Raw genomic sequence first — 25,270 nt, forward strand, 5'->3', positions numbered from 1 at the left:
AGGGAACCCTCATGTACTGTTGGTGGGAATGTAAATTGGTAGAGCTACTATGGAAAACAGTATGGAGGTTCTTCAAAAAATTAGAAATAGAACTTCCATATGGTCCAGCAATTCCATTGCTGGTTATTTTTCTGAAGAAAATGAAAACATGAATTCCAAAAGATATATGCACCCTTATGTTTATTGCAAAATTGTTTACAATAGCCAAGCAATGGAAAAAACCTAAGTGTCCATCAATAGATGAGTAGATAAAGAAGATGTGGTACAGACATACCATGTTTTATTATGCTTTGCTTTACTGTGCTTCACAGATATTGTTTTTTTTGCAAACTGAAGGTTTGTGGCAACCCTGCACTGAGTAAGTCTATCGGCACCATTTTTCCAACAGTATTTGTTCACTTTGGGTCTCTGTGTTACATTTTGGTAATTCTCACAATATTTTAAACTTTTTCATTATTATAATATTTCTTATGGTGATCAGTGACCTTTGATATTACTATTGTAATTGTTTTGGGGCATCACAAACTGCACTCATGTAAGATGGTGAACTTAATCAATAAATGATCTGCCAGCTCCACCAACCAGACATTGCAATATCTATTTTGGCACTTGAAACTAATAGAATATTGTGTGTCAACTATACTTCAATTTAAAAAAAAAAAAGAAAAAGAAAAGAATAATGAAAGCAATTACTTAAGCACTTTCAAGTTTAACATTTTCTAAGTTTTTAGTTACCAAATCAGGTTAGCTTGTTATCATTGTGCTTCTCTTAAAAAAATAAAAACAAACAAACAAACAACAAAACCCCTACTTTAATCTTCAGGTTGACATTATCATATCAACTTGGCTTAATAACTGGTAAAATTAAAAGAACTAATGATGGAATTCAGTAGAAACAATCTACCTGGTTGCTTGAATAATAGCACTTAAAAATCAGTTTATTCACCTTAATAGGCATATTGATGAAGCCCAAATCTAGATTTTTTTTGGCATTTTTCTTTTCAGTCAAGGAGAATGCCAACTCTAAGTAGAAAAATATTTTACCAATTATCATACATACAGCAATTTTTCTGGAAGAGAATCCAGAGAGCAATGTGCATGGGCTTTTCTATAACCCAGAGGTAGTTACCTCAAGAACGTCAACGAAATACGCCACTTCTGCTCCCACAATCCGGATGTTCTGTGAGGCTTGTGTGTATCCGGTTCGGGAGCCACCTTTCCAGTCCACGCAGATGCAGTTCACGCTTTCCACGTTAAACAGGTTCTGGTGGAAGAGACACAATAAATAAGTAAATAATTCAACATCTTTCCTAATTACTAATTAACAATCTTGAAGACTAGGATAAATTGCCTCCTTGACCTACACAACATCATGCTCGCTTTTTAACCCCAAACCAATAAACAAAACTTTTAATCTGTTATGGTTATGGAATCCTTTTTAAAACTTAACATTGGCTCCAAACTAGAGATTTGGCCATAATGGGAACTGGATTCTTGGGATTTCTACAGCAACAGATGCATAGACATTTGTTGCAGGGAAAAGTGTATAAAATGTGGTACAATGGGTTGTCTCATTAGAGCATCATAAACTTCACAAGACATTGTCCCTTACTAGATTGCACCTCAGGGCATTGCCTGTCTTGTTCACTTCTGTATCCTCAGTGCCTGGAAAAGTTCCTGGCACATAGTAGGTACTCAGTAAATATCTACTAAGTAATTGAATAAATGAAGACTATGTTAGGACCCTTTAAATATAGGCATTGAAGGCAAATGAATAAGCTTTTCCATGACGGAAATACTAATCAAAATTTTTGTATGAACATGTTTTATTGTACATGACTGAAGTTATTTCACATAAAAATATAAACTTTCAGATATCTACTGGAAGTCTTTTTGGATGGGGGTCAATGATAGTTTCATGAATGCTAGATCTGGCAGGAATTTTATTTATTTGAGTATTTATTTATGCATATCCCCACCTTTTTTCCAAGAAGAATTTGAGAATGCAGCAATCTTAGAAACCATCTCCAATTGTTTCATTTTACAGATAGAAAAATCCAAAGAGGGGAAACGATTTGCTAGTGTCTTGGTTAGCTAAGGATAGAATTGGAACTTGAATCTACGGCATTTAACCTTCTAATTTAAGGTACTCATTCCTCCATTATAATGCCCAAAGACAAATTAAATGCAAGAAAAACACATCTGCTTTTGGGATCTCAGAAATAAATTGTATATGCATATCTGAAAATCTACATACCTTTGAGCTGAGAATCATTTATTTATTTTTTCTTCACTGTAGTATAGAAATCTATTACTACCCTCCCTCCTCACCCAGCCCAATAATCATCAGCTATAAATTATTTTTGAAGACAAGTTGTGGTTTTACTGATTATTTTTAAACTTGTGTAGTTAATTAGCCCCTTCATTTTAACTGTCTTCAAGATCAGTCAAAACTCTCTGGAGTTAACTCAGATCAGCCTTTGGCTTGAGTCACAGGCAGGCCTGAAATAAGACCTCTAAAGAAATGATTGCATCTTTGCTCCACAGCTGGCCACAAAATCTTGATGAAGAAATGAATCAATGATAATGTTCCTTAAGCACTAGCAGTTATTGGAAAATTTATTCTGTTTGATTTTCTGTCTTTTAATTCTTCATTATCACAGGGCACATAGCCAAAGGCAAATTTAAGAAAATAGGATCACTACTGCTGAAACAACAGAAGCCAGAAATGAAAATCTACACAGTCTTCCTAGCTATTGCTACCATAGGAGATAAAAGAGTAGCAAGGGAAAATAATTAGTTTGGGCAAAATGAGTTATCTTAGTTCTTCACACAGAAATCAAAGCCTATTGAAGAGACTAAAAGCTATTGAAAATGCAACAAATGTTGCATCAGTATGGCAACACCTGTTGCTAAAATTTAGAAATATCTCTGTATTAGTTATTAAATAATCGCTACCCAGAGCCACCAAATGCCTGCCAGCCTTGCTGGTCTGACTGTCCCAGGTCCCCTCCACCCCATGTCACCTCCTGGACCTCCTCTGGGAACCCCAGACCCAGTGAGGTCAGAGGATCCTCCAGCCTCATGGTGGCAGGCATCTGTCCTGCCTGGGTGGGGCCTTGCCTTCTCTGTTGCTAATTATCACTCTGGAAACAAACTTCCCTTAAGAGATTTACAGTCTCACCTTGCAAATGCTGTGCAGCCAGTTTTCTTCTCCCTTGTCTATGAATCCATGAATAATAAAGCGAGTTTTTCTATTTGTTTTGAAATTGGAGTCTGTGATAGTAGATGGATCTGCAACGAGTTCCTGTTTGGGGGAGAAAAATGTTTAATGTCAAGTTTCTGAAAATATCAAATAGAACTGTTACGAGGAGGGAAGTGGCAGATGGGAGAAGACTCCTGGGACTTGGGATCCTTGTGAGTAAGGATTCTCTTATTACAACCAAGCTATTCCCAATCATCACCAAGTCGATACTTTCCAGATGTCATAACATTTTTGCATTTGCTCTACTTGGGGTAATATTGGTGGTAGGGTCTTGTCTCCACCCAATGGAAGACTATGTATGTGTGTGTGTGTTTTTTATAGATACAAAATATGTTGGAAGGTTATACATAACACTTAGAGATTATATATATGTAATATCCATATTTAGAATATTGTATTAAATGGTACCATAGAGGTAGAATAAAAATAATATCAAGTTAATGGATACTTTAAACAAATTATCAAACAAACCTTTTATAAACAAGTTATAAAAAATAATACGGTCACTGTGCTAAAAGTCTACAGAGGTGCAAATTCCACTGTCTGATTTGTTCTCTTTAGAAGACAAAATTCAGTATCCTTATTACATAAAACAGATGAAACTTAGTTCTGAAAACCATGAGTGTTCTTACTTGAAAGCTGTCTGGGTTCTCATTAGTGTATAGGAGGAAACGAGTGTTGACATCTTCTGGAGCCCAGGGCAATATTTTGATGGGTCTTTCTACAATTCCTGCCCAAGGGGAGTCATCACTGAAGCAACCAAGTCTTTGATAGCAGATTTCTTTTCCTGCAATCACCCAGAAGTATTAGTTTCACCAGAATGCTCTTTGTGATGGTCTCTCTGACAATATATGAGTTAAACTACATTTTGTGGCATATTTTCTTCCTCCACATCCTCAAACACCTTCCTATATACACACTCACAAAACAGCTTCAACAGACAACATCCCAGCTAAAGACAGGCTGCTGCTTCTCATTTCCACTATGTAGGACCGCCTCACTCCCCTCCTGTCTCTGTCCAGTCCCATGCTAGGACTCATTTGAGCCTCTCAACTCAGATGTCTCCTCTGGGCCATTGGTGCCCAAGAAGGGAGCAGTCTTGTGTCCCCAGGTCTTGGTAGTAGGGGTGAGGCGCTTACCTCCTTGTAAACATCTTCTGGCATTGGTCTTTGGGCTTTGGGTTGAGATCTTAAGTTTCGTGCAAATGCCAAAACTTTACGTCTCTACCTGGCTGAATATTTAGGTCTCTGACCTATATTTGAGGGGCATCCTGGATTCTTGTGATGAAGAAGTTGCTCACAAATAATCAAATAGAAAGCCCATGGTTTGACACAACTCTGTGCTTGAATGTTAACCCATAAAAGAACAACACAAAGGAAGGGTTCTCCAGGGGGATAAAGTCTCCATTAATAGTGGGAGCAGGAATAGGAGTAGTAGTTGTTGTAGGCGCTGCATTCTCGATATGTGCCACATGCTGGGCAAGATGATTTACGTGACTTATCACACCTAAGTCTCACAATTACCCTACAAAAGGGGTGGCATTATATGCCCAGTTCACAGATGAAGACAGTGAAGCACAGAGAGGTTAAGAATTTTACCCAGGGAAATACAGTTGTGGCTGATGGAACCAGGGTTCAAACCTTACGCTTAACTCCGAGCTAGGGTTGCTAAATTTAGCAAGTGAAAATACAAGTTAAGTTTGAGTTTGATAAACAATAAATGTTTTATTATAACAATAGCAATACATTTAAATTTTCTTAACTTTAAATTTTATTTATTATAATGATCAATTTTACCATTTATATAACTATGTCACATATCCTTTGTTTTACCTGAAATTCAACTTTAACTGGGCATCTTAGCTGTTATCTGGCAGCCCTACTCCCAGTGCTTGAGCTCCTATTCATGGATCTCTCCCCCTTGCTCTACTTCTCATCCTCATAGTAGCTTGAATTCAGGTGTTGTAGCCCTTCTTCCAAGTATTGAGCAGCAAGTCTCTTCCAGCATGACATAAATATTTTTTCTTACCTACTACTGCTCCCAGCAACAGCGAAAGTGTCCAGATGAGCAGCATCTAAATAAAATTTTAAAATAGAATTAAGTCTGGCTAAGTAAGTTTTTAAAAGATTGGCGTAATTCAAGTTCAGTTAGACCTCTGAGGGAAAATGGGTAAATTCGACTAAATTAGACTCAGTAAACATGTTCCAGACTCACCATGGCAGTTCTGTCAAGTTCTGCCCACAAGATAGCACCTAGAGGTCCTTTTATAGGCAAACCTTATCTTTTTGAGCAGTTCCATGGAAAAGTGGCATGAAACAAGAGGAGGTTCCAAGGATGTACTTTTAATTTTAATCATAAATAAACGAAGATTGATAGAGTAGGTAAAATTTTCCATAGTACTTTTGGAAAGATGAGAAAAGGGTAGATAAGAACAGTTCTCTTTCAATGTGATTATACAATGCTTAGAATCACCATAATTTCATTGTAGTGAAGGTTCTAGTCTGCCCATTTTTTAGTTTACATTTCTCTGTGCAGGTCTGTGGGTATGGGTGAAACTAAATTGTTTTCATAGATTTGATAACAGCAGTCTTGACCACAAATACTAAAAGCTTACCAGCTCATTCAGTTTTTGTACAACCTTGCCTTACCTTCCAAAACAGTGAAATAGAGGCAATTCTTCAAGAGAGTTCATTTCTTTTAGGAAAGCTGTTGATAGTTTATTTTGATAGTCCATAGGACTAATTTAGTTATCAACAATAACATGGAGGAAAGAGTAAATGAACTGATGAAAGGAACTGGGGGTACTTCTAAGAACATAGAGGTGAAATCAGTGACCCCATCGCCAAATGAAATTATGCATAAGAGAAAAACAAAATTCAACTTGGAAAAAAATGGTCTGGGAAATATAATGTGGAAGAGAAGTATTTGATAGAAAAGAACTGGGATGTTTTCAGTTGGTGATCGATTGCTTAAAATTAATTTTAAAAAGACTGGGATAGGCTACTATAATTTTAAGAGACTGGAGCATTTGGCCTGACAGCATCACAGTTATAGGTCGAATCATATGAAATTGTCACGTTTGTAGGTCAAAAATGGTAAAAGAATTCAGTTCCCTGACAAAGTTTACAGGTACAGAAAAAAAGCAAGAAAATTATTTGTGTATGAAGAAAATTCAGGAATGTTGGGCAAGGGAAATGTTAAAATCAGGACAGAAGTTGCAAGGAAGGAATCCCATGGATGGGAGCAGTGGCAAAGTCCCACTGAATCCTTCATGTCTCAGCATTTAATCCTATCCTTAGGGACTCTTCTCCAGAGCTGATTAGGTTGGTTTCCCTCTCTCCTCTAGAAACACCTCCCTTCAGAACTAGCCTCATTTGACACCCATCACAATCAGGTGTGGATCATAAACTCTGAGAAGGCTGGAATTCTCCAGGCCTTGTCTTACCTCAGCATCTAGCCATGTTGGCATGAAGCAGGCCCTGAACACATCCCCCATGAATGAACAAACAAACGAATGAGGAAATGAATATAAAAAGCAATATAGTTTGAATAATTTCTATAGGAACAACTGCCTACACAATCTCACAGTAAAGAACTGTGATTTTTCACTGAAAATAAGCAAAATAAACAAACCAAAAAAAAGGAGCCAATGTTCACTCTGGAGTTTACTATAAAATAAAATACATTCTGTGTGAATTACCAAATAATTCACACAAAATTTCTAAGTTGGCATTTTAGATAGTACAAAATTTAATCCATAGTTAAGGAGACCTTTGTTCAATATAGGTTGTAGAATTAGGACCAAAAGTCACTAAGTTCTGAAACAGAGACTGGAGTTCATGGGGAATTTTTTTTTTTAGTAAACTAAAATAAGTTCAAATTTTATAGTGTTTTGGGAAGAGTCAATTTCCCAAACTGTTATAAAAGCTAAGAAAGGAATTGTATGTAATCAGCAGTCTATCATGTCAATTCTGGATGAATGACTTCCCCTAAGTTCAATCTCTCTGAACCCTTTAGCTGGGTTGTAAAATTTTATGAACTATATTGTTTCATTCAGATCACTAACATGCTATGTCTGTTTATAGTGTGTATAGGAGAGATTGCTGACCTCTTCCTACAGGGAATAGAACTAAACTTTATTACCCGATCTGTCTTGCAGGATGATGTGCCACATGATCAACTGGCCAATGAGATGTGAGCGCACACATGCACATCAGTTCTAGTCCTGTTCATAAAAAACCCGCACATGATCTGCCATGTGCCTTCCTTTCTGTGGCTTGATGCAGACAAGAACAGTGACTTTGAAGGCCATGTGTTGAAGCTGGTGGAACCACAAGCTGGAAGGAGGCTGGGTTCCCTGCTTAGATGAAAGCCACCCATCAATCACAAACACCCATTTTGAACTTTACATAAGCAAGAAATAAATTCCTATTATGTAAAGCCACTGATATTTCAGGGTTACATCAACTAGCATTACCTTAACCAATAAAGATTATTTTATTGTACAATGACTTCTCCTACTTCCAAGAACAGTTCAGGTACCAAACGTTGAATCCTGGGTTGCAAATTTTACCATGAGATTTGGATGCAAACGTTATGCAAAACATTAATACTTTGCCAGGTTATTTTCCAATTTTTGGCTTAGAAAATCCCCTGTCCTGCCACTTCCCAAATTATAAAAAGTAATTGCCCAATCCTTCACTCTATTTTTGTAGAATTTTAATTTTACTGGGTATTTTTCAGTTCAGACCCTGATAGTGACCATTGTTTCACAAGCAACCTGAGGCCATATGATACTTCAAGGTTTAGTGAGAATTCACCCAGTGTTGCCTGGGCCCCCAGATGCAACTTACTTGTAGTTAGAGCAGTTCAGTGTGCTGGGTACCTAGGAAACTCTCAAGCACCACAGGCAGGTGGATTGGAGCTACCACCAAAACTCTGCTCTCCACTAGCTTTTGTTACTCCTCACATCTCAGGATTGCGGGCTAGAGGGTGGGCCCTGTGAAGGCTGACAGAGCCATGGCAGTCCTTCTCCAGCTATTGCATGGCGTTGAAAGCGGGCTTTCATTGAAAAATAATTCTATGTCTCCTGGATTCAGCAGAGCACTACATAACATTGATTCAGTTTTGACTCTGAAACCTTGGACATTTAAAAACAAAAAGATAAACTCAGACATTTCTAATCCAGTAGCCATGTTTGCAGAGGAGTTAAATATTGACATACATCTAGGCTCTGATTCTGGCAACCTTGTGATACCAAACTCCAGGTGAGAGAAAGAAAGACCCTGGGACACCTGTGTGGCCAGATAACTGGCATGTTAGCCAAACGGGGTCTCATTTACTTAACCTCAGAGAGCCTGTCGTGTCCTCCCTTATCCTGCTCAGCCCACAGCCAGGGCCTTCAATGGGAGGGAGAATATGCCTACCTGAGAACGCCAGACTTCCCTGAGCAGAAGGAGACTGCAAGAATCTGAGGGTTATCGTGGCCTCACACCTTCCAGAGCAACCGTCCTGCCAAATGTGAGGTGTTTCTGGGACTTCCCTGGTGGCGCAGTGGTTAAGAATCCACTTGCCAATGCAGGGGACACGGGTTTGAGCCCTGGTCTGGGAAGATCCCACATGCCGCGGAGCAACTGAGCCCGTGCTCCTCAACTACTGAGCCTGCGAGCCACAACTACTGAGCCCGCGTGCTGCAACTACTGAAGCCCATGCACCTAGAGCCCATGCTCTGCAACAAGAGAAGCCACTGCAATGAGAAGCCTGCACACCACAACGAAGAGTAGCCCCCGCTCGCTGCAACTAGAGAAAGCCCGCATGCAGCAGTGAAGACCCAATGCAGCCAAAAATAAATAAATTATTAATTAAAAAAAAAAAGAAAAACCACTTTATAGCTAGCTGAGTGTGCTTATTAAAACAAAACAAAACAAACATGAGAGATTTCAGTGCACCCAGACTCAGGGACTGAAATTATAGTCAACCCTCCTCTGTTACGTATGAAGATGGTTTACTTTGTGAAAAAGAAGAACAAGCATACTTAAAATTTTATAGCATTAATTATTCAGTTTTACATACTTATAAAGTATGCATTTAATGTCCTGCAGAACCTGTGGAAGCTTTAGCTATTTTTCTTATGAGGATAGTGAGACTCAGAGAGTTTAAGCAACATTTCCAGGATCACACTGTTGGTAAGCAGGAGAGCTAAGTCTTGGGGACAAATTCTTTCCTCCAGCTCCAGATGACTTGTGTAAGTCCACAAAAGGCCATGTTCTCCAAGGCTGTGTTACAGTTGATCTAAAAATGGTCAAGAATGGGTACCGTAGGAGATGTTAAATGTGTATGTATATATATATATGTATAAGACTGGTTATCTGCTTTCCAAAACAAAGCCACACATATTTTTTAGATAACTTGTTTTATTTGTATTTTGTTCCCTTACTACTAATGCAGCAAATGGCAGTTTTTTTTCAAATGGAAATACAACTTTTGTAATATTAAATATGATAATCATTTCTTTCCTGGGCCATCACAGTAGACTTCTAATTGCTTTTCTTGCCCTCAGGACAGTGTCTATCCTCTACACACTGCCTGACAGTCAGGTTTAAAATGCAGACTGGCCACTATTGTTTTTAAAACCCCAGCCCTGTGCTTTCTAGATCAGCACAGCCTAATAGGAATATACTGTAAGTCACATTTTAAAAAGTAAAAAGAAATAGGTGAAATATATTTTAATAACTTATTTAATCTAAAATACCCAAAATATTATCATTTCAACATGTGGCACATTTCAAGGGACCACATGTGGCTAGCACCTATCATATTGGATAGCACAATTCTAGATCAAATTAACTCTTCTTATCACAAGTAAAGCTTTACAGATATGGTTACCTTCTCTGAGGTTTTTAACCTTGTTGCATACCCATTTGGCCCCTTTTCCAGGCACTTTGAACTCCTTTCAAGACATGAGCTCTCAAGAGAGTTTAATGGGATCCAACTACAGGGTACTTAAAGAATGGAATAACAAGATTTTCCAGATGTCATTGAGCAGGAAGAGACAGCAAATAGGTAGAGAGATGCAAAATTCAACAGACCCAGAGATCACAGCTTGGATTCTGAGAGCTATGGTGAAAGAGGGACAAAAGAGAGATAGCAAGCAAAGAAAAAAGAAAGAAAGAAACATATTAAACTAATAATCTGTACCAATTTTTTTTTATACCTAAGATGCTTTGGAGATCAGACAATTAGAAATGACCTGAAGAACCTTACAGAGGGGCAGGCAAAGCCAGAGGCTGTCTCACCATGTGCATTTTATAACCAACCTTGTAAGGCAAGTAGCAAAGTCCACTTAAAAAATTATAAGCTGAAGGATTTCTACTTCTAGTCAGGATGGAGCAACTGGTATCAGACTTGCCCTTTTACCATAAATAATTAAAAGTTTGGAAAATATATATACATAAATGATTTGCAAAGACTGAACAATGGGTAGTACAAGACTGTAATAAATGGAAAAAAAAGGAAAACAAATGAGGTGAGACCTTCAATCACTCTGGCATTTCCTGGACCCCAGCACAAGGAGGGAGATTCCTATTAGAGCAAGGCAGACTCATTTTGCTGAGGAGGTAGAGAGCAGAGGCTAAAGTAGTTAGAATTTGCAGAGCAAAGTACTGGAGAGCAGGAAGCTATGAAGATGGAGAGTTTTCAGAAATTGGCATGGGTGTCCGCTTGAATCTTTGGATAAATACTAAGCTGTGTTTGAAAAGAGTAAGATCTATGAAGCTGATTAAAAAAACAACTGTTAGGGAAAGACCAACTATTTGAGGGAATTTATAATCTGAACAACTCCTGGAGCTCACACACAATTGGGAAACATCCAGCCTAACAGAGTAAGAGATTTCATTGAATGATCAAGGCATTCAGTAGATACCCCTCAAAAGGCCATGCCTTAGGAGGAGCACTAACATAGCCCAAGAATAAAGGTCAATCCCAATCTAGCTTAAAAAAACATAACAACAAACCTCAAAAAGATTAAACTGATCTACAAGTAAATTAACTGAGTACCCCATCCAACTAAAAAAGAAAAATTAAACTTGTATGTCTCTTTATTAGAACCCAATGATATACTCAGTACTGTAAGATTATAAATGCCCAGCATTTAATGATAAATTACTAGGCATGCAAAGAAGTGGGAAAATATGACTTATCAGTTAATAGAAAGAGATCCAGAACTGACAGAGATAATAAAATTAGCAAATAAGAATTTAAAAATAGCTATCATAAATATATTCAAGATCCAAAGGAAAACATGGATATATGAGTTAGGAATAGAAATTATTAAGAATGGATGTGATAAAAGATTGTACACTACAGAAGAAAAAATCAGTAAACTGAGCCATGGCAATAGAAATTATCCCACTTAAGTACACAGAGAAGAAAAGGTTGAAAAATTGAATATAACTTCAGTGACTGGTGGGAAAATAACAAGCTGTTTAACACACACACAATTGTAATCCTGGGGAAGATGTTAAATAAAATATTTGAAGAAATAATGGCTGAAAATGTCTAATATCGATTTTTAAAAATGAACCTATACATACCAGAAACTCAACAGTCCCCAAGCAGGATAAATCCAATGAAAATCACACAGAGGCACATCATAGTAAAACTGCTGAAATCCAATGATTTTAGCTTAGCCTAAGCTCTTTGTATCTCAGTTTCCTCATCTATAAAATAGGAATGCTATAGAACTTACCTCATTGGGTTCCTGTGAGGAATAAATGAGGGAAATCACATAGAATAGGGCCTCGTACACAGTAGACAATTGATATTCTTATTATTATTGTTATTCTGGTGAACTTTTCCTATTTTATTTGTGCTTCTATAAGGCTTTGCAGGTGGTGTGATGAATTGGGCGATTGGGATTGACATGTATACACTGATGTGTATAAAATTGAGGATTAATAAGAACCTGCTGTATAAAAAAATAAATAAAATAAAATTCAAAAATTAAAAAAAAAATAAGGCTTTGCAGAATTTACTAACAATCTCTTTTATTTTTCTAATTAAACTCAATATCTTTCCCTCCTCTAGGCCAATAGATCTTACCTCCGATTAATACCACATGCTTAACACATAATTTGATATTTTAATTGTGGAATGATACATATTCACCAAGTCTGAGTTTAATAAGTATATGTATTTTTTAAACTTGATTATAAGAAATAATTGGCAAGTAATTAATAGTACATACGGAAAATCACAGTCAACACAATAACAGATAATTAAGCCAATTACATTTTTTTTGTTTATATGATGACTATAACTTTGTCTAGAGAGTACTGAACACATAGCTGAAAAGCAAATACTTCAGATAAGGCAGTAATTTGGATAACTGAAGTTATATTAAATATAATTTAAAGTTAAATTCCATTTTCTCTTAAAATCCTTTCCTGGATAAGCAGTTATATAAAGTAGTTCTTAAATGTACGAGAAAATTGTATAAGTCATAAAAATTACTAGAAATAACATCCTATTTTTTATGGGTGATATCATTCCCTAGTCATTGCCATGTCATGACAAATACTTTTCTCAATTAAACATTACAGGAAGGGCAAAGATATCTTGCAAAGCTCTCTGAGCTGAGAATGCTACTAGAATAGCCACTTCTTAAGTGTTTACACACCATAAATTCTCTCATGAAATCAGACTTGATTACACATTAAAGACAATTTTTTTTCCTAGTTTGTATCCTGATCAGGATATACCAATGGGATAGATTACTGTCAATTGGATCAGAATCACATTGAGAGACAAATTACAGTCATGAAGGAAAATTTGTACCTTATGATTCATTTTTTAGTTCCCAAGAGCTGTTTTGAATAGTTAGATCATAGATAAATGTGTGAAAATATTTAGAAAAAAGATTGATTCCTTTAGATGAGTCTAACTCATTAATGGATAATCAGGATCAGCTCAATGTTTATTTCAAATGTAATTTCTCCAACAGTTTTCTTATCTTTCCCTACCCTAGTAGAATCCTCACAGAATACTGGAAGTTTTCGGAATAATATTTGAAGTTCTTTTGCATAAAGATAAAGAACTACGTAATATCAACTATTTAGCAAGATTGACAAAACATAATACTTTCCCAGGGAAATCTCTTTATACACATAATGGTTTTACAGTCCCCAGACTCGGTCTCCATCTGCAGAGTGTAGGAGAGAATTCTTTTTGCATCTGATATCTCTTTCCCTTTATTTGTTAGAAATCTGGATTCCTGCTACTCAAAGTGTGGTCCATGGGCCAGCAGGTCAGCGTCACCTGGGAGCTAATTAGTTAGGAATGCAAAAGCCACCTGAATCTGCTGAGTCGGAATCTGCATTTTAACAGGGTCTGCAGGAGATTTTGTGGCACGTTCAAATCTGAGAAACACGAATCTGGATGGCCCCAATTTGGCTCATTCCAAAACCTGACATACTTTAAAAGGGAGAAGGTGAGGTTACTAAATTGCCAACTAAAGAATAGGAGCTGATCACCCTTGGAAACTGGGGTCAAGGAGTTTATCCATTTGGAGATGTTGGGAACTGCATCTATCAATACAAATATAGCAAATGAACCCCCTGAATGAGGTCTTTAAAGCACCTGACCTGGGGTAAAATTTATATGGGAAACACGTGCTCTGCCAACTCCAAGGTTAGCATCAATAAAAAAAAGATCATGCTTACCACCTACCCCTGGACACTGGCTTTCTAATCATGTGGTCCAGGACTGAAAACACTTGGAAACCACTCTCACAAGCTAACATGTAACTATTTGAAGTTCCCTCTTAAATGTGTTGCGTTCTTACCCAGAGCTGCAGGATGGACAGGCTGTGATTTGCCTGGTGGCCCCATCTGTTCTCCTTTCAGCTTCCCCAGGAGGCTGGGAGCCCAGGGGTCTCCAGTGATGGGAACCTCAGAAGACAAGTGCCCACTTTTGGAGAGTAAAATGCTTCAGAATGTGCCAAAATGAGTCAATAATAAAATAGTGTATGCAGTGGGAACCTCTGGCACCTTGATTTGCCAAGATAATCTGACAATAACATCTACAGAGGAACAAGGGGATTTAGGTCCACTCGAGGGAAGATATGAAAGCATTCCAAATATCCCTTAGCCATGATTTTTTTCTTTATTTTTATAAAGAAAATAAAAGTACCTCTAATTCTTAAGGTATCAATAGTTGTCATGGACCATTATCTTGCCCCTCTACTGTGAAAAGAAAGCTAAATTTAATGATGAGTCATTTTAGGATCTGGCTATTAGAAACTAATTTAGGAAATTGCTTTAAAAACTAATAATGAAGTAGTTACTTAATCCCATGAAATTCAAGTCTAAGAAGGTTTTCATACCTCTTTCTGCTAAGTTAGTTCAACTTTTCATTTGTTTCTTGAGGTTCCCTATAACACAACCAATTTGATATTTTGGATGATTTATATCAATTTGTTAAAACTGAAACTGATAACGGATGAAATTCAGCTTAGAGACCAGATTAATTAATTAAATTGCTTTAGATATATTTATATCTTTTAAGCAGAATTGATTGCAAATGAGGTCAGGCTGGCTTCTGAATGAAGTTTAAAAATCATTGCCATTCACAGTAGTTTTCTGTTGAATTAAGGGGAGACTGTGTATAGATGATCACACTTACGCAATTGCTTTGGAACAAACTCCTGAGAGTGGAGCCTGTGGAACCTGGTAACAGGCCAGGTTTTCTTCGTTTGTTTTTTTGACATGGCCCATTTTGTAATTAGAAGTGTTTGTGATTTTCCTTTTGACCATGTGAGAAAAAGGGGAAATGCCGTGGGAAACTACTTTGCAGTGTTACCTGGTCCACAGTTATCTGCCCAACACCCACAAAAGATGCATGTCAGCTCCCACCAACACTCTGTGGGACCCAAGTTTATGTCTTTAGCGTACTTTCTCTCCTGTCAACACAGTCGTATATATTTCTTTCACCTGAAAAATGCAGGAACTCTCTAGAAAAGTAGTAAATGATTCAGGAAACAAGTGTCTTCTCTTTGAACACATTTTGGGGAATAACATAATATCACTTCTATCTTATACATTCTCATGCACAGGGTTAATCTAATGGCAACAAGCAATGGGACAGAAAGAATTTAAACATTACAATCCTATATATGTAGTCTCATATATTTTAATATTGAATTCACCAGAAGTTTACTCTGAGTGAGAAACTGAATTTTGAGAATTTTACTGTAATATAGGCATAGATATTTTATTTTTTAATGTATAAAACATAGTATCATGGGCTATTAAATCTGTAAGCAGGCTAACTATTGTAGTGCTATATGCAAGATTCTTCCACTAGAGGGCCCCTCAACTAAATATATATATTGAAGGGAAGTGAAAAAAGGGTTTTGGGGTTTTTTTCATGATTAAAAGATTAAAAAAGAATCAAAAGACTTTTTAATCTCTACCATTAATGTATATCAGTGGAAAGTTATTTCTAATGAAAACATACAGATATTCAACCAGAGCTATATAAGGTGGCAAGTCGATGATTAGAGGAGAATGTCATAAACAAAATAAAAAATAAAATCCTACTGTGTTAGTGCTGGATGGAAACCTTAAAAAAAAAAAAAAACTTAAAAATAATTAATTTAGAAATACCCTAACCTCATTCCAAATACTATTTTTAGTAAAGGAAGAAATCTTAGAAATAATTTTTAACATGTTCAATTTCACCAAAATTGGAGACACCAAGGCTCAAAGAGGGGAAATAATTTGCCCAGGGCCACAGCACCAGTTACTGCACAGTCTGGACCAGACTCCAAGCCCCGGTCAGTTCCATGCTTTCCCCACTATTCTCTAATGTAACAGTATTCTCCACCTCTATCAACATCCCTATCTATCTATCTGTCTATCTATCTATCTATCTATCTATCTATCTATCTATCTATCTATCTAGAATAAATCCTTCTGATTCTCAAGTACTGGGAAAAGTCCCTGAACCCCCCGACTTTGGGGCTGAGCATGAGGTAATACTGTGGTTTTCATCACTACAGGTGGAATTGTGCTCCTCCTGCCACACACCTATGGCCTTAAATTATGTCCCAGGCTTCCCCTTAGGTGTTGCTGTGGTTATTTCTGATTATATAAATTCATCGATTTTAACTTCTACTGTCTTATTTTAATTTCTCTATTGGTTTTTAGTAGTTGCTCTAGGGAGACATATATCTCTAATTTTTCACAGTCTACTTAGAGTTAATATTGTACCACTTCACATAAACGTTAACAACTTTGCAAGTGTGTAGGTCCATTTTCCACCCTTCACTGTCCTTTACGCTATAGTTGTCATATCTATTACATGTATATAACATGACACATACCACAGGACGATGTTAAAATCAAGTAACAGATTAAAAAAAATTATGGGTGGAAAGATGATCTTTTTCATTTGCCCACATATTTACCATTTCCAATGTGTTTCATTCCAAGTTTCTGTCTTTGGAATAGCTTGTAGTTCGGTGGACATGCATTCGCTTTGTTTTCTTTGATGTGAAAATGGCTTCATTTCACTTCATTCTTGTTTTTAAAATACATTGTTTTCTTTTGCAACTGCTTTCCCATATGATATTCTCTCACAATAACTTTATCCCCATTTTATGACAAGCTATTGAGGACAGGGTACTAAGCGACTTACTCAAGACAACATAGCCAGGAGGTAAAGTCAGGACTTAAATCCAGATCCTCTGACTTGAAATTCCACAATCTTTCTATTATGCCAGTTATTTATAAGCAGGAACATGAAGGGATGAAATTGCGATAACTCAGAAAAGTAGCTAATGTGTGGATTAGGGATGACAGGAAGAGGAATAAAGACCTCTTAACAAGAAAGACTTCAGACTACTGAGGAAATTACTCTAGATGCAGATGGAAGAGTCCTCTAGGTTAAAAAAAATTCAATGTAAAGATACTATTCTTGCCTAAAATTATGGCGTACAGTAAGATTCAGGTTACAAAAGAACGGTTGTTGAGAGCAGAGGACTTTCACATTGTAAAGGACTTTCCCAGGAAACTTCCATTTCTGTTAGCTCTCAAGTTAACCCAAATTGAGAAATAGAAATTAGGAACAGAAATAGGAATAGAATGAGGAACAGAAGTATGGTCATTAAGCCCTAGTCAAGACAGACGAGACAGAAGGCTTATATTTTAAGGATTGGTATTATGTCTTTGAAAAAGGAGAAACAAACTTTTCTGCAATCAGAATACCAGCAGGAATCATCCCAAGCCAGATTTACCAATGGAGCTTAAATTTCAGGGCCCCCTTCAAGTGCATGGGTTCTTTGAGCTGTTTTCAAAATCTTTTTTTAAAATTAAGGTATAATTGACATATAACATCTTATTGGTTTCAGATGTACAACGTAATGATTCAATATTTGTGTATATTGCAAAATGATCACCACAATAAGTCCAGTTAACATCCATTCCCATACATAGTTAACAATTCTTTTTTCTTGTGATGAAAACTTTTAAGATCTACTCTCTAAGCAAATTTCAAATATGCAATATACAACTATAACTATAATCACAAGGCTGTACATTACATCCCATGAATTATTTATTTTATAGCTGGAAGTTTGTACCTTTTGACCTCCTTAACCCATATCACCTGTCCCCACCTCCACCCTTACCTCTGGCAACCACCAGAGTACATACAGAGGTATGTACGAGCTTAGGGTTTTTTGCTGTTGCTTTGTTTTGTTTTGTTTTTAGATTCCACATGTAAGTGAGATCATACAGTATTTGTCTTTCTCTGTCTGATGTATTTCACTTAGCATAATGCCCTCAAGGTCCATCTATGTTATTGCAAATGGCGAGATTTCACTCTTTTTTATGGCTGAGTAGTATTCCATTTGTTCCATTTTGTGTGTGTGTTTGTGTATGTGCATGCCTCCTTGTGTGTGTGTGTATATATATATATATATCTCACATCTTCTTTATCCACTCATCCATCAATGGACACTTAGGTTGCTTCCATATCTTTGTTATTGTAAATAATGCTGCTATAAACATAGGGATGCATGCATCTTTTTGAGTTAGTGTTTTTATTTTCTTCTCACTTCATTCTTGAAGGATATTTTGCTGGATATATATATATGGCTTGATGGCTTTTTTCCTTTAGCACTTTAAAGACACTATTTTCTTCTGGCCTTTAGATTTCTGATGAGAAGTGAGCAGCTATTTAAATCATGTGTAATATGTTGTTTTTCCCTGGCTGCTCTCAAGAGTTTATCTGCAGTTTACAGCATTTTGATTATATTGTGCCCTGGTGTGGTTTTCTTTGCATTTATCCTTCCTGGAGTTTGCTAAGCTTGCTGAATCTGTAAATTTACATCTTTCAACAAATTTCAAAATTTTTTTTCTAATATTTGTTCTGTACCACCTGTCTCTTTTCTTCTAGGACTCAAATTATAAAAGTACGTTAGACTTTTTGATATTGTTCCACAGGCCCTTGAGGCTCTATTCTTTATTATTTTTTCAATCTTTTTCTCTATTCTTAAGATTGGATAATTTCTACTGATCTATATTCAAGTTCTTCTATCATTATCAATCTTCTATGAAGGCCATCTGTGGAATTTTTAATTTCATATATTTTATGTTTTCATGTTGGAATTTCCAATTGATTTTTTTTATAGTTTTTATTTCTCTTTTGAGATTTTCTCTGTGTTCATTCCTTATGACACAGTTTCCTTTATACCATTGAACATATTAGCATAACCAGGGAAATGCAAATTAAGATCACAATAAGATACCACTATACCTATCAGATTGGCTAAAATTTAAAAGACTGACAATACTAAGCACTGACAAGAATATGGAGAAACTGGAAAATACAATGCTAGTAGGTATGTAATAAGATATAACCACTTAGGAAAAAATATTTCTGGGTTTCTTAAAGTTAAACATACACTTACCAAATGACCCAGTCATTCTATTCCTAGGTATTTATCCAAGAAAAATGAAAACGTGTCCACATGAAGACTTATATATGAAAGTTCATAGCATCTTTCTTCCCAATAGCCAAACCAGGGAAAACCCAATGTCCATCAACAGATAAATGGGTTAACAAAATGTGGCATGTCCATACAATGGAATAATACTCATCAATATAAAGGAGTGGCCTACTGATAGATGCAAGAACATGGATGAATCTCAAAATCATCACGCTGGGTGAAAGAAGCCAGAAACAAAAGAATATGTACTGCCTGATTCCATTTATTTAAAATTCTAGAAAATATAAGTGAATCATTTTTGCACACACGAAAAAATTAGTGGTTGCTTGGAGCCAGGTTAGAGGGAAGAATGGACTGTAAAGGGGCAAGAAGGAACTTTTGGGAGGGTATATCTTGATTTTGGTGGTGGTTTATCGGCTTATGCAATTGTCAGAACTCATCAAATCGTACATTTTAAATGAGTGCAGTTTATTTTAAATAACAAAATTTATAACAAAGTTGATTAAAAAATATCCCTATGAGGAAATGCTACTAAAATCCTCATTTCATAGAAAAAAGCAAATATAAAAGGATATATTTATTACATGGAAGAACAAAAACAATACCAATGTAATATATTAATTAAAATTAAATTACATAAATGACTTGGGCTTACTGATTCTAAAGATCTCCAAACATACAATTTCACTATTCGAAGCTATCTAGACTTTAAAATTTAACGTTTTAAAAATTAAGAGCTTATGTGGAACAAAGTACACATACATTAAGTGAACCACTTGATTAATTTTTATGCTTGTATACACCCATGTAACCATCACTCAGATCAAGATATGGAATATTCCAGCACCCAGAAGACTTCCTTAGGACCCCTTCGAGTCAGAAATTACTCCCAAGGGTCCTATCATGACCTATATCACCTTTGCTGATTAGTTTTGTCTGTTTTGAGCTTCGTATAAGTGGAATCATATTGTATGTATTCTTCTGTGTCTGACAGTTTTCACTCAATATTATGTCTGTGAGAATAATTCATATTGTTGAATGTATCAGTAGTTCCTTCTTTCTTAACATTGTGTGTTATTTCATTGCATGAACATACCACAATTTATTTAGCCACTTTATTATTGGCAGACAATGAGTTGTCTCTGGTTTTCGGCTATTACAGTATGCTATGAATATTTGGGAACACATATCTTTGGCAAGAATAAACCATAATTTCTGGTGGAAAAGTAGAATTACAGCATCATAAATAAAAAGGCATTGTAAGTTTAACTTTATTTTAATTAGATAAAATACATAGGCATTAAATAAGAAAATAATAAGTAATCTTGAAGTTTGCTTTTGTTATGGTTAGAGGAGCAGATGTTAATATCTTCCCCAGAGGAGGATTCCAGAATGGCTCCTCATGGAAAATTATGTGGAAAGCATTCCAGAATGAGCTTCAAGTTTATCCAGAATGTTATTTGAGGACCTCTCTCTGCCAAATGGTACTTGATGAGTTAAAATTAAGTTTGTTTCCACATCTTGGCTATTGTGAATTGTTGCAATGAACATGAGAATGTTAATATCTTTTTGAGTTCTTGATTTCAATTCTTTCAGATAATTAACCAGAAATGAAATCGTTGGATTGCATGGTAGTTCTATTTTGAATTTTTTGAGGAACCTCCATATAGTTTTCCATAGCAGCTTTACCATTTTGCATTCCCACTAACATTGTACAAGCATTCCAAATTCTCCATATCCTCAGTAACACTTGTTGTCTTTTGTTCTTTTGATAATAGCCAATCTGATAGGTTTGAGGTGATACCCTATTGTGATTTTGATTTGTATTTCCCTGATGATTAGTGACACTGAGCATTTTTTCATGCACTTGTTGGCCATTTTTATGTCTTCTTTGGAGAAAGGGCTATTCAAGTCCTTAGCCCATTTTTAAAGTGAGTTATTAGTTTTCATGATATTGAGTTGTGTCCATTGTCAGAAGAATGGATAAAGAAGATGTAGCATATACACATAATGGAATATTATTTAGCCTCTAAAAAGAAGGAAATTCTGTAATACGTGACAATGTGGATGAACCTTGAGGACTGAGCCAAATGAAATAAAGTTGCAGAAGGACAAATACTGCATGATTCCACTTATATGAGGTATTGAAAATAGTTAAACTCATAGAAACAGAGAGTGGAATGGTGGTTGCCAGTTGCTGGAAAAGGGAAATGGAGAGTTACTAATCAAAAGGCATAGAATTTCAGTTAAGCAAAATGAATAAGCTCTAGACATCTGCTGTATAACATTGTACCTAGAGTCAACAATACGGTATTGTGCACTTAAAAATTTGTTAAGAGGGTAGATCTCATGTTAAGTGTTCTTAACACACACACACACACACACACACACACACATTGTAGTAGGTATTTCTTTTCCCTCTATCCTCCCTCCCAGAAGCTCACATCCAAACATCAAAACAAATGTGTCAACAATTGACTTCAACATCAGCAGCAATAATGCTCTTTTCTAAGCAAGGAAGTGTCTTATCCCTGGCATTTCTCAGGTCAGCATACTTTCAGACTCTTTTTTTCCCACTCATTGCTGGTAGCCAGGACCATTAATTCAGAGGGACAAGTAATACTGGTTTTCGATTTTTCTTGGTTTAGGCTTTAAACTGAGAGCATAACGGTCCCATCTTGGTTAGAAGTCTTTCCTTTTCATGTGTGAATTTTTCCTTCTCTGGCTGGAGCTGGGGGTATCCTGGATTCAAGTGCACTTATAAACGAAACAATGTGCGGATTTCTTTCAAGATTCTAAAGGTATTTTATAAATACAGATTTTGAAGAAAAAATATTTAGCATAACCAAACATTTACACATATAGTAATTTGAAAGCATAGGATTTTAGCACTTTACAAAAGCTTTCATAAGACATCTCCTTTAACACAGTATTTGTGTTTACCTGCCATTGCACCCAACAGCAGCATCTACAAACAAGTCCAAAAAATTGTTGACTCTAGCTTTCAAGAATGGAAAAATAACTGAAATAATTTAATTTAAAAATTGTGGTAAAACACACATCACACAAAATTTACCATCTTAACCATTCTGAAGTGTATAGTTCAGGCATTAAATACATTCACATTGCTGTGCTGTCATCAGCACCATCCCATCCATCTCCTGAACTCTTTTCACTTTGCTAAACTGAAACTCTGTGCCCATGAAAGAATAATTCCATACTCTCCCCTCCCCACGGTCCCTGGCAACTGTCATTCTACTTTCTATGTCTATGAGTTTGACTACTCTGGGTACCTCATTTAAGTGGAATCATACAGTATTTGTCCTTTGGTAACCGATTTATTTCACTTAGAGCCACGTTCTCAAGTTTCATCCATGCTGTAACTTGTGTTAGACTTCCCTTCCTTTTTAGCGCCGAGTAATATTCCATTATATGTATGGACCACATTTTGCTTATCCATTCATCCATGGATGGTCACTTGGGTTGTTTCCACCTTTTGACTATTCTGAATATTGCTGCTATGAACAGGGGTGTACAAATATCTGTTCAAGGGCTTGCTTTCAATTTCTTTGGGTCTATATCCAGAAGTGGAATTGCTGGATCATATGGTAATTCTATTTAATAATCCGATTTTTAAAAACTTAAAAACATTTGTAATAATATTGTATGATTCCTATTATATGAAGGTCACAAACAGGAAAAACTATCATATGGTGATAAAGTCAGAGAGGTGGCCACCTCTGAGCAGGGGAAGCTGACTGGACGGGGCCAGAAGGGAACTCTCTAGGGTGATGGAAACGTTTTACATCTTGATCTGGGTAGAGGTTACACAGTATACATAAGAATGCATCAAGCCATACATTTAAGCCATATCGTACATTTTACTTTATGTAAATTATACCTAAAAAAACTCTCAAAGATATTTAACAGTGATACTTTTAAGCTGATATGGCACAGAAAACTCAGAGCCACGATATATTTAAATTTAATTTAAATATAGATAGATAGGTATGAAATAAGTTTTACATGTTTAAAAAAGCATTTGTAATATCTGACTAAGTAGGACAAATTTTCCCAATTCACCAGGCGGTTTCAGGAGGTTCCATATATCATGTTAGAATATAAATGCCCTTTTATGGATAAATGTTTCCTTTTGCTTGTAATTCCATGGAAAAAGAACAAAAGAAGAGCAAAGTTTCCAAGGATATGTTTCCTATGTTAACCATTGAAAATTTATATCATTAACAATTGAGGGACGGTCATAAGTGTATACATTAAATTTATCTTTACATCTGAGTAATCAATGTTTAAATGAGTCACTATTTCAATGTGGTTCATTTTTATTCCACAATTCTGAATATATATATATATATATATATATATATATACACATATATATATATGTATATATATATATATATATATATATATATATATATACACACTTATGGTTGAAACCAACTTTGTTACCGCAGAGCCTGTTAGGGAAGGCTGCCAAACAAACACTAAAAATTACCTGCCCTCGTATTTTTTCTATGAACAGCTTGTCTAACCCACAGAAAATTCAGAAACGGAAAATTAAAGATAATTCTTCACTGCTAACCCAACCAAATAATTCCGTCATTCTAGAAAAATGGGTGTATTTTGACTTAGAATAACGTATGCCTGGCTAATTTACCTCTCGACAATAATGCAGAAGAAAAAGTGACCTAAATGAAGGAGCTGTGGTTAAAGCATAAAGGAAGAAAGAGTTATAGACCACCCGATAAAATTATGAGAGACTAAGCTGAGATTCAATTTGGAAAATTCCGTCAGGGAAAAAAATAGTCAGAAAAGATCTTCTGGTGAGGAGAACTGGAGACGTACGTGTACAGGATCTGTCTGGCCTGCCGGCTCAGATGCGCTCTGTGAGGCCAGCAGCAGAGCTTCCTGAAAGTCAGTGCCTTTGCGTCCTGAATATGTGTCCCTAAAAAAGATGACTCTGTGCCCAGATAACACAGCAGGTACAGAAAAAAGAAAGCAAGACGAATAAAAGGGCAGAGACCTTTGTGTATAATGAATGATCAAGAAGTTTGGTGAGTGACCTGCGTGTAATGACACACACAGAGAAAAGAACTAGTTCTGATAAAATCAGATTAGTTATGGATAGAGGAAGAGCGAATTATCTTGTACAATAGGCCTAGTCACACCAACTGCCTGTAAAATCTTGCACGGGGATTTTAATGAGCTCTCATTATCTCAGAACTGGGTAAAAACATCAGAGAACAGAAACTTCTAAGAATCAGAGTCCTAATTCTTCAAGGCATTTGGTCATGAGAACATCAAGCTAACCTTTCTGTCACAGCCAGAGACTGGGCTTGTCACAAAGGTGAGTTCTGCACAGTTTCTCGAGCTCGTTACTTAGAAAACATACCATCGAATCCCTAATAACAACAGCCTTTGCTATTTATAACTGTGTTCAAAGATTATTTACTAATTACAGCGTTTGAATTGCACGTTCACCCATCTCCCATTCCATAAATCCATGGGAATAAAGCAGAGAGAAGGGGAGGGGGAGAGGGAGAGGGACTTACTTTAGTTGTTAAATAGCTTTAAAAATTAACATTGAATTGTCACAAAAGAATACTTGTAAAATATGTGTATGGCATAAAGAATCATGATAAAGTGACTGTTAATCCTTTGCTCAAAACCTCCCAATGGTGTCACCTCTCCCTCAGAGTAAAACCAAAATCTTCCTTGAGATCCACTCCCACCTGGCACCTCCTACCTTGCCTCCTACTCACCCCTCCCCCACTTGGCTCCAGCCACCTGACTTCTTGCTGTTCCTGGAGGGCTGACTTCTCCCATCTCAGGCCTCAGTCCTTCCTCTGCCTGCAGCTCTCCGGCTGAGCCGCACTTCCTCAGGGCTTCACCCCAATGCCGCCTCCACAGCCAGCCTTCCCTGGCCACCCTATATACAATTTCAACTCACCCCAGTCAACACTTCCTCATCTCCT

The 25,270-nt window shown here is 36.4% G+C and overlaps 1 protein-coding gene across 1 annotated transcript in view; it reads right to left on the reverse strand.

Annotated features, from left to right (window-relative positions):
• LOC309642208 (pancreatic triacylglycerol lipase) overlaps positions 1-25,270 on the reverse strand; it is a 66,481-nt gene that overhangs the window by 16,772 nt on the left and 24,439 nt on the right. Inside the window, exons 3-6 of the mRNA XM_082423432.1 lie at positions 5,294-5,339; positions 3,898-4,052; positions 3,185-3,307; positions 1,130-1,264 (exon numbers count right to left, since the gene is read on the reverse strand). Coding sequence (XP_082279558.1) covers positions 1,130-1,264; positions 3,185-3,307; positions 3,898-4,052; positions 5,294-5,339 — 459 coding nt within the window. The remainder of the gene's footprint in view (positions 1-1,129; positions 1,265-3,184; positions 3,308-3,897; positions 4,053-5,293; positions 5,340-25,270) is intronic.

Source organism: Balaenoptera physalus (assembly GCF_965194825.1).
Source record: "Balaenoptera physalus genome assembly, chromosome: 14".
NCBI lineage: Eukaryota > Metazoa > Chordata > Mammalia > Artiodactyla > Balaenopteridae > Balaenoptera > Balaenoptera physalus.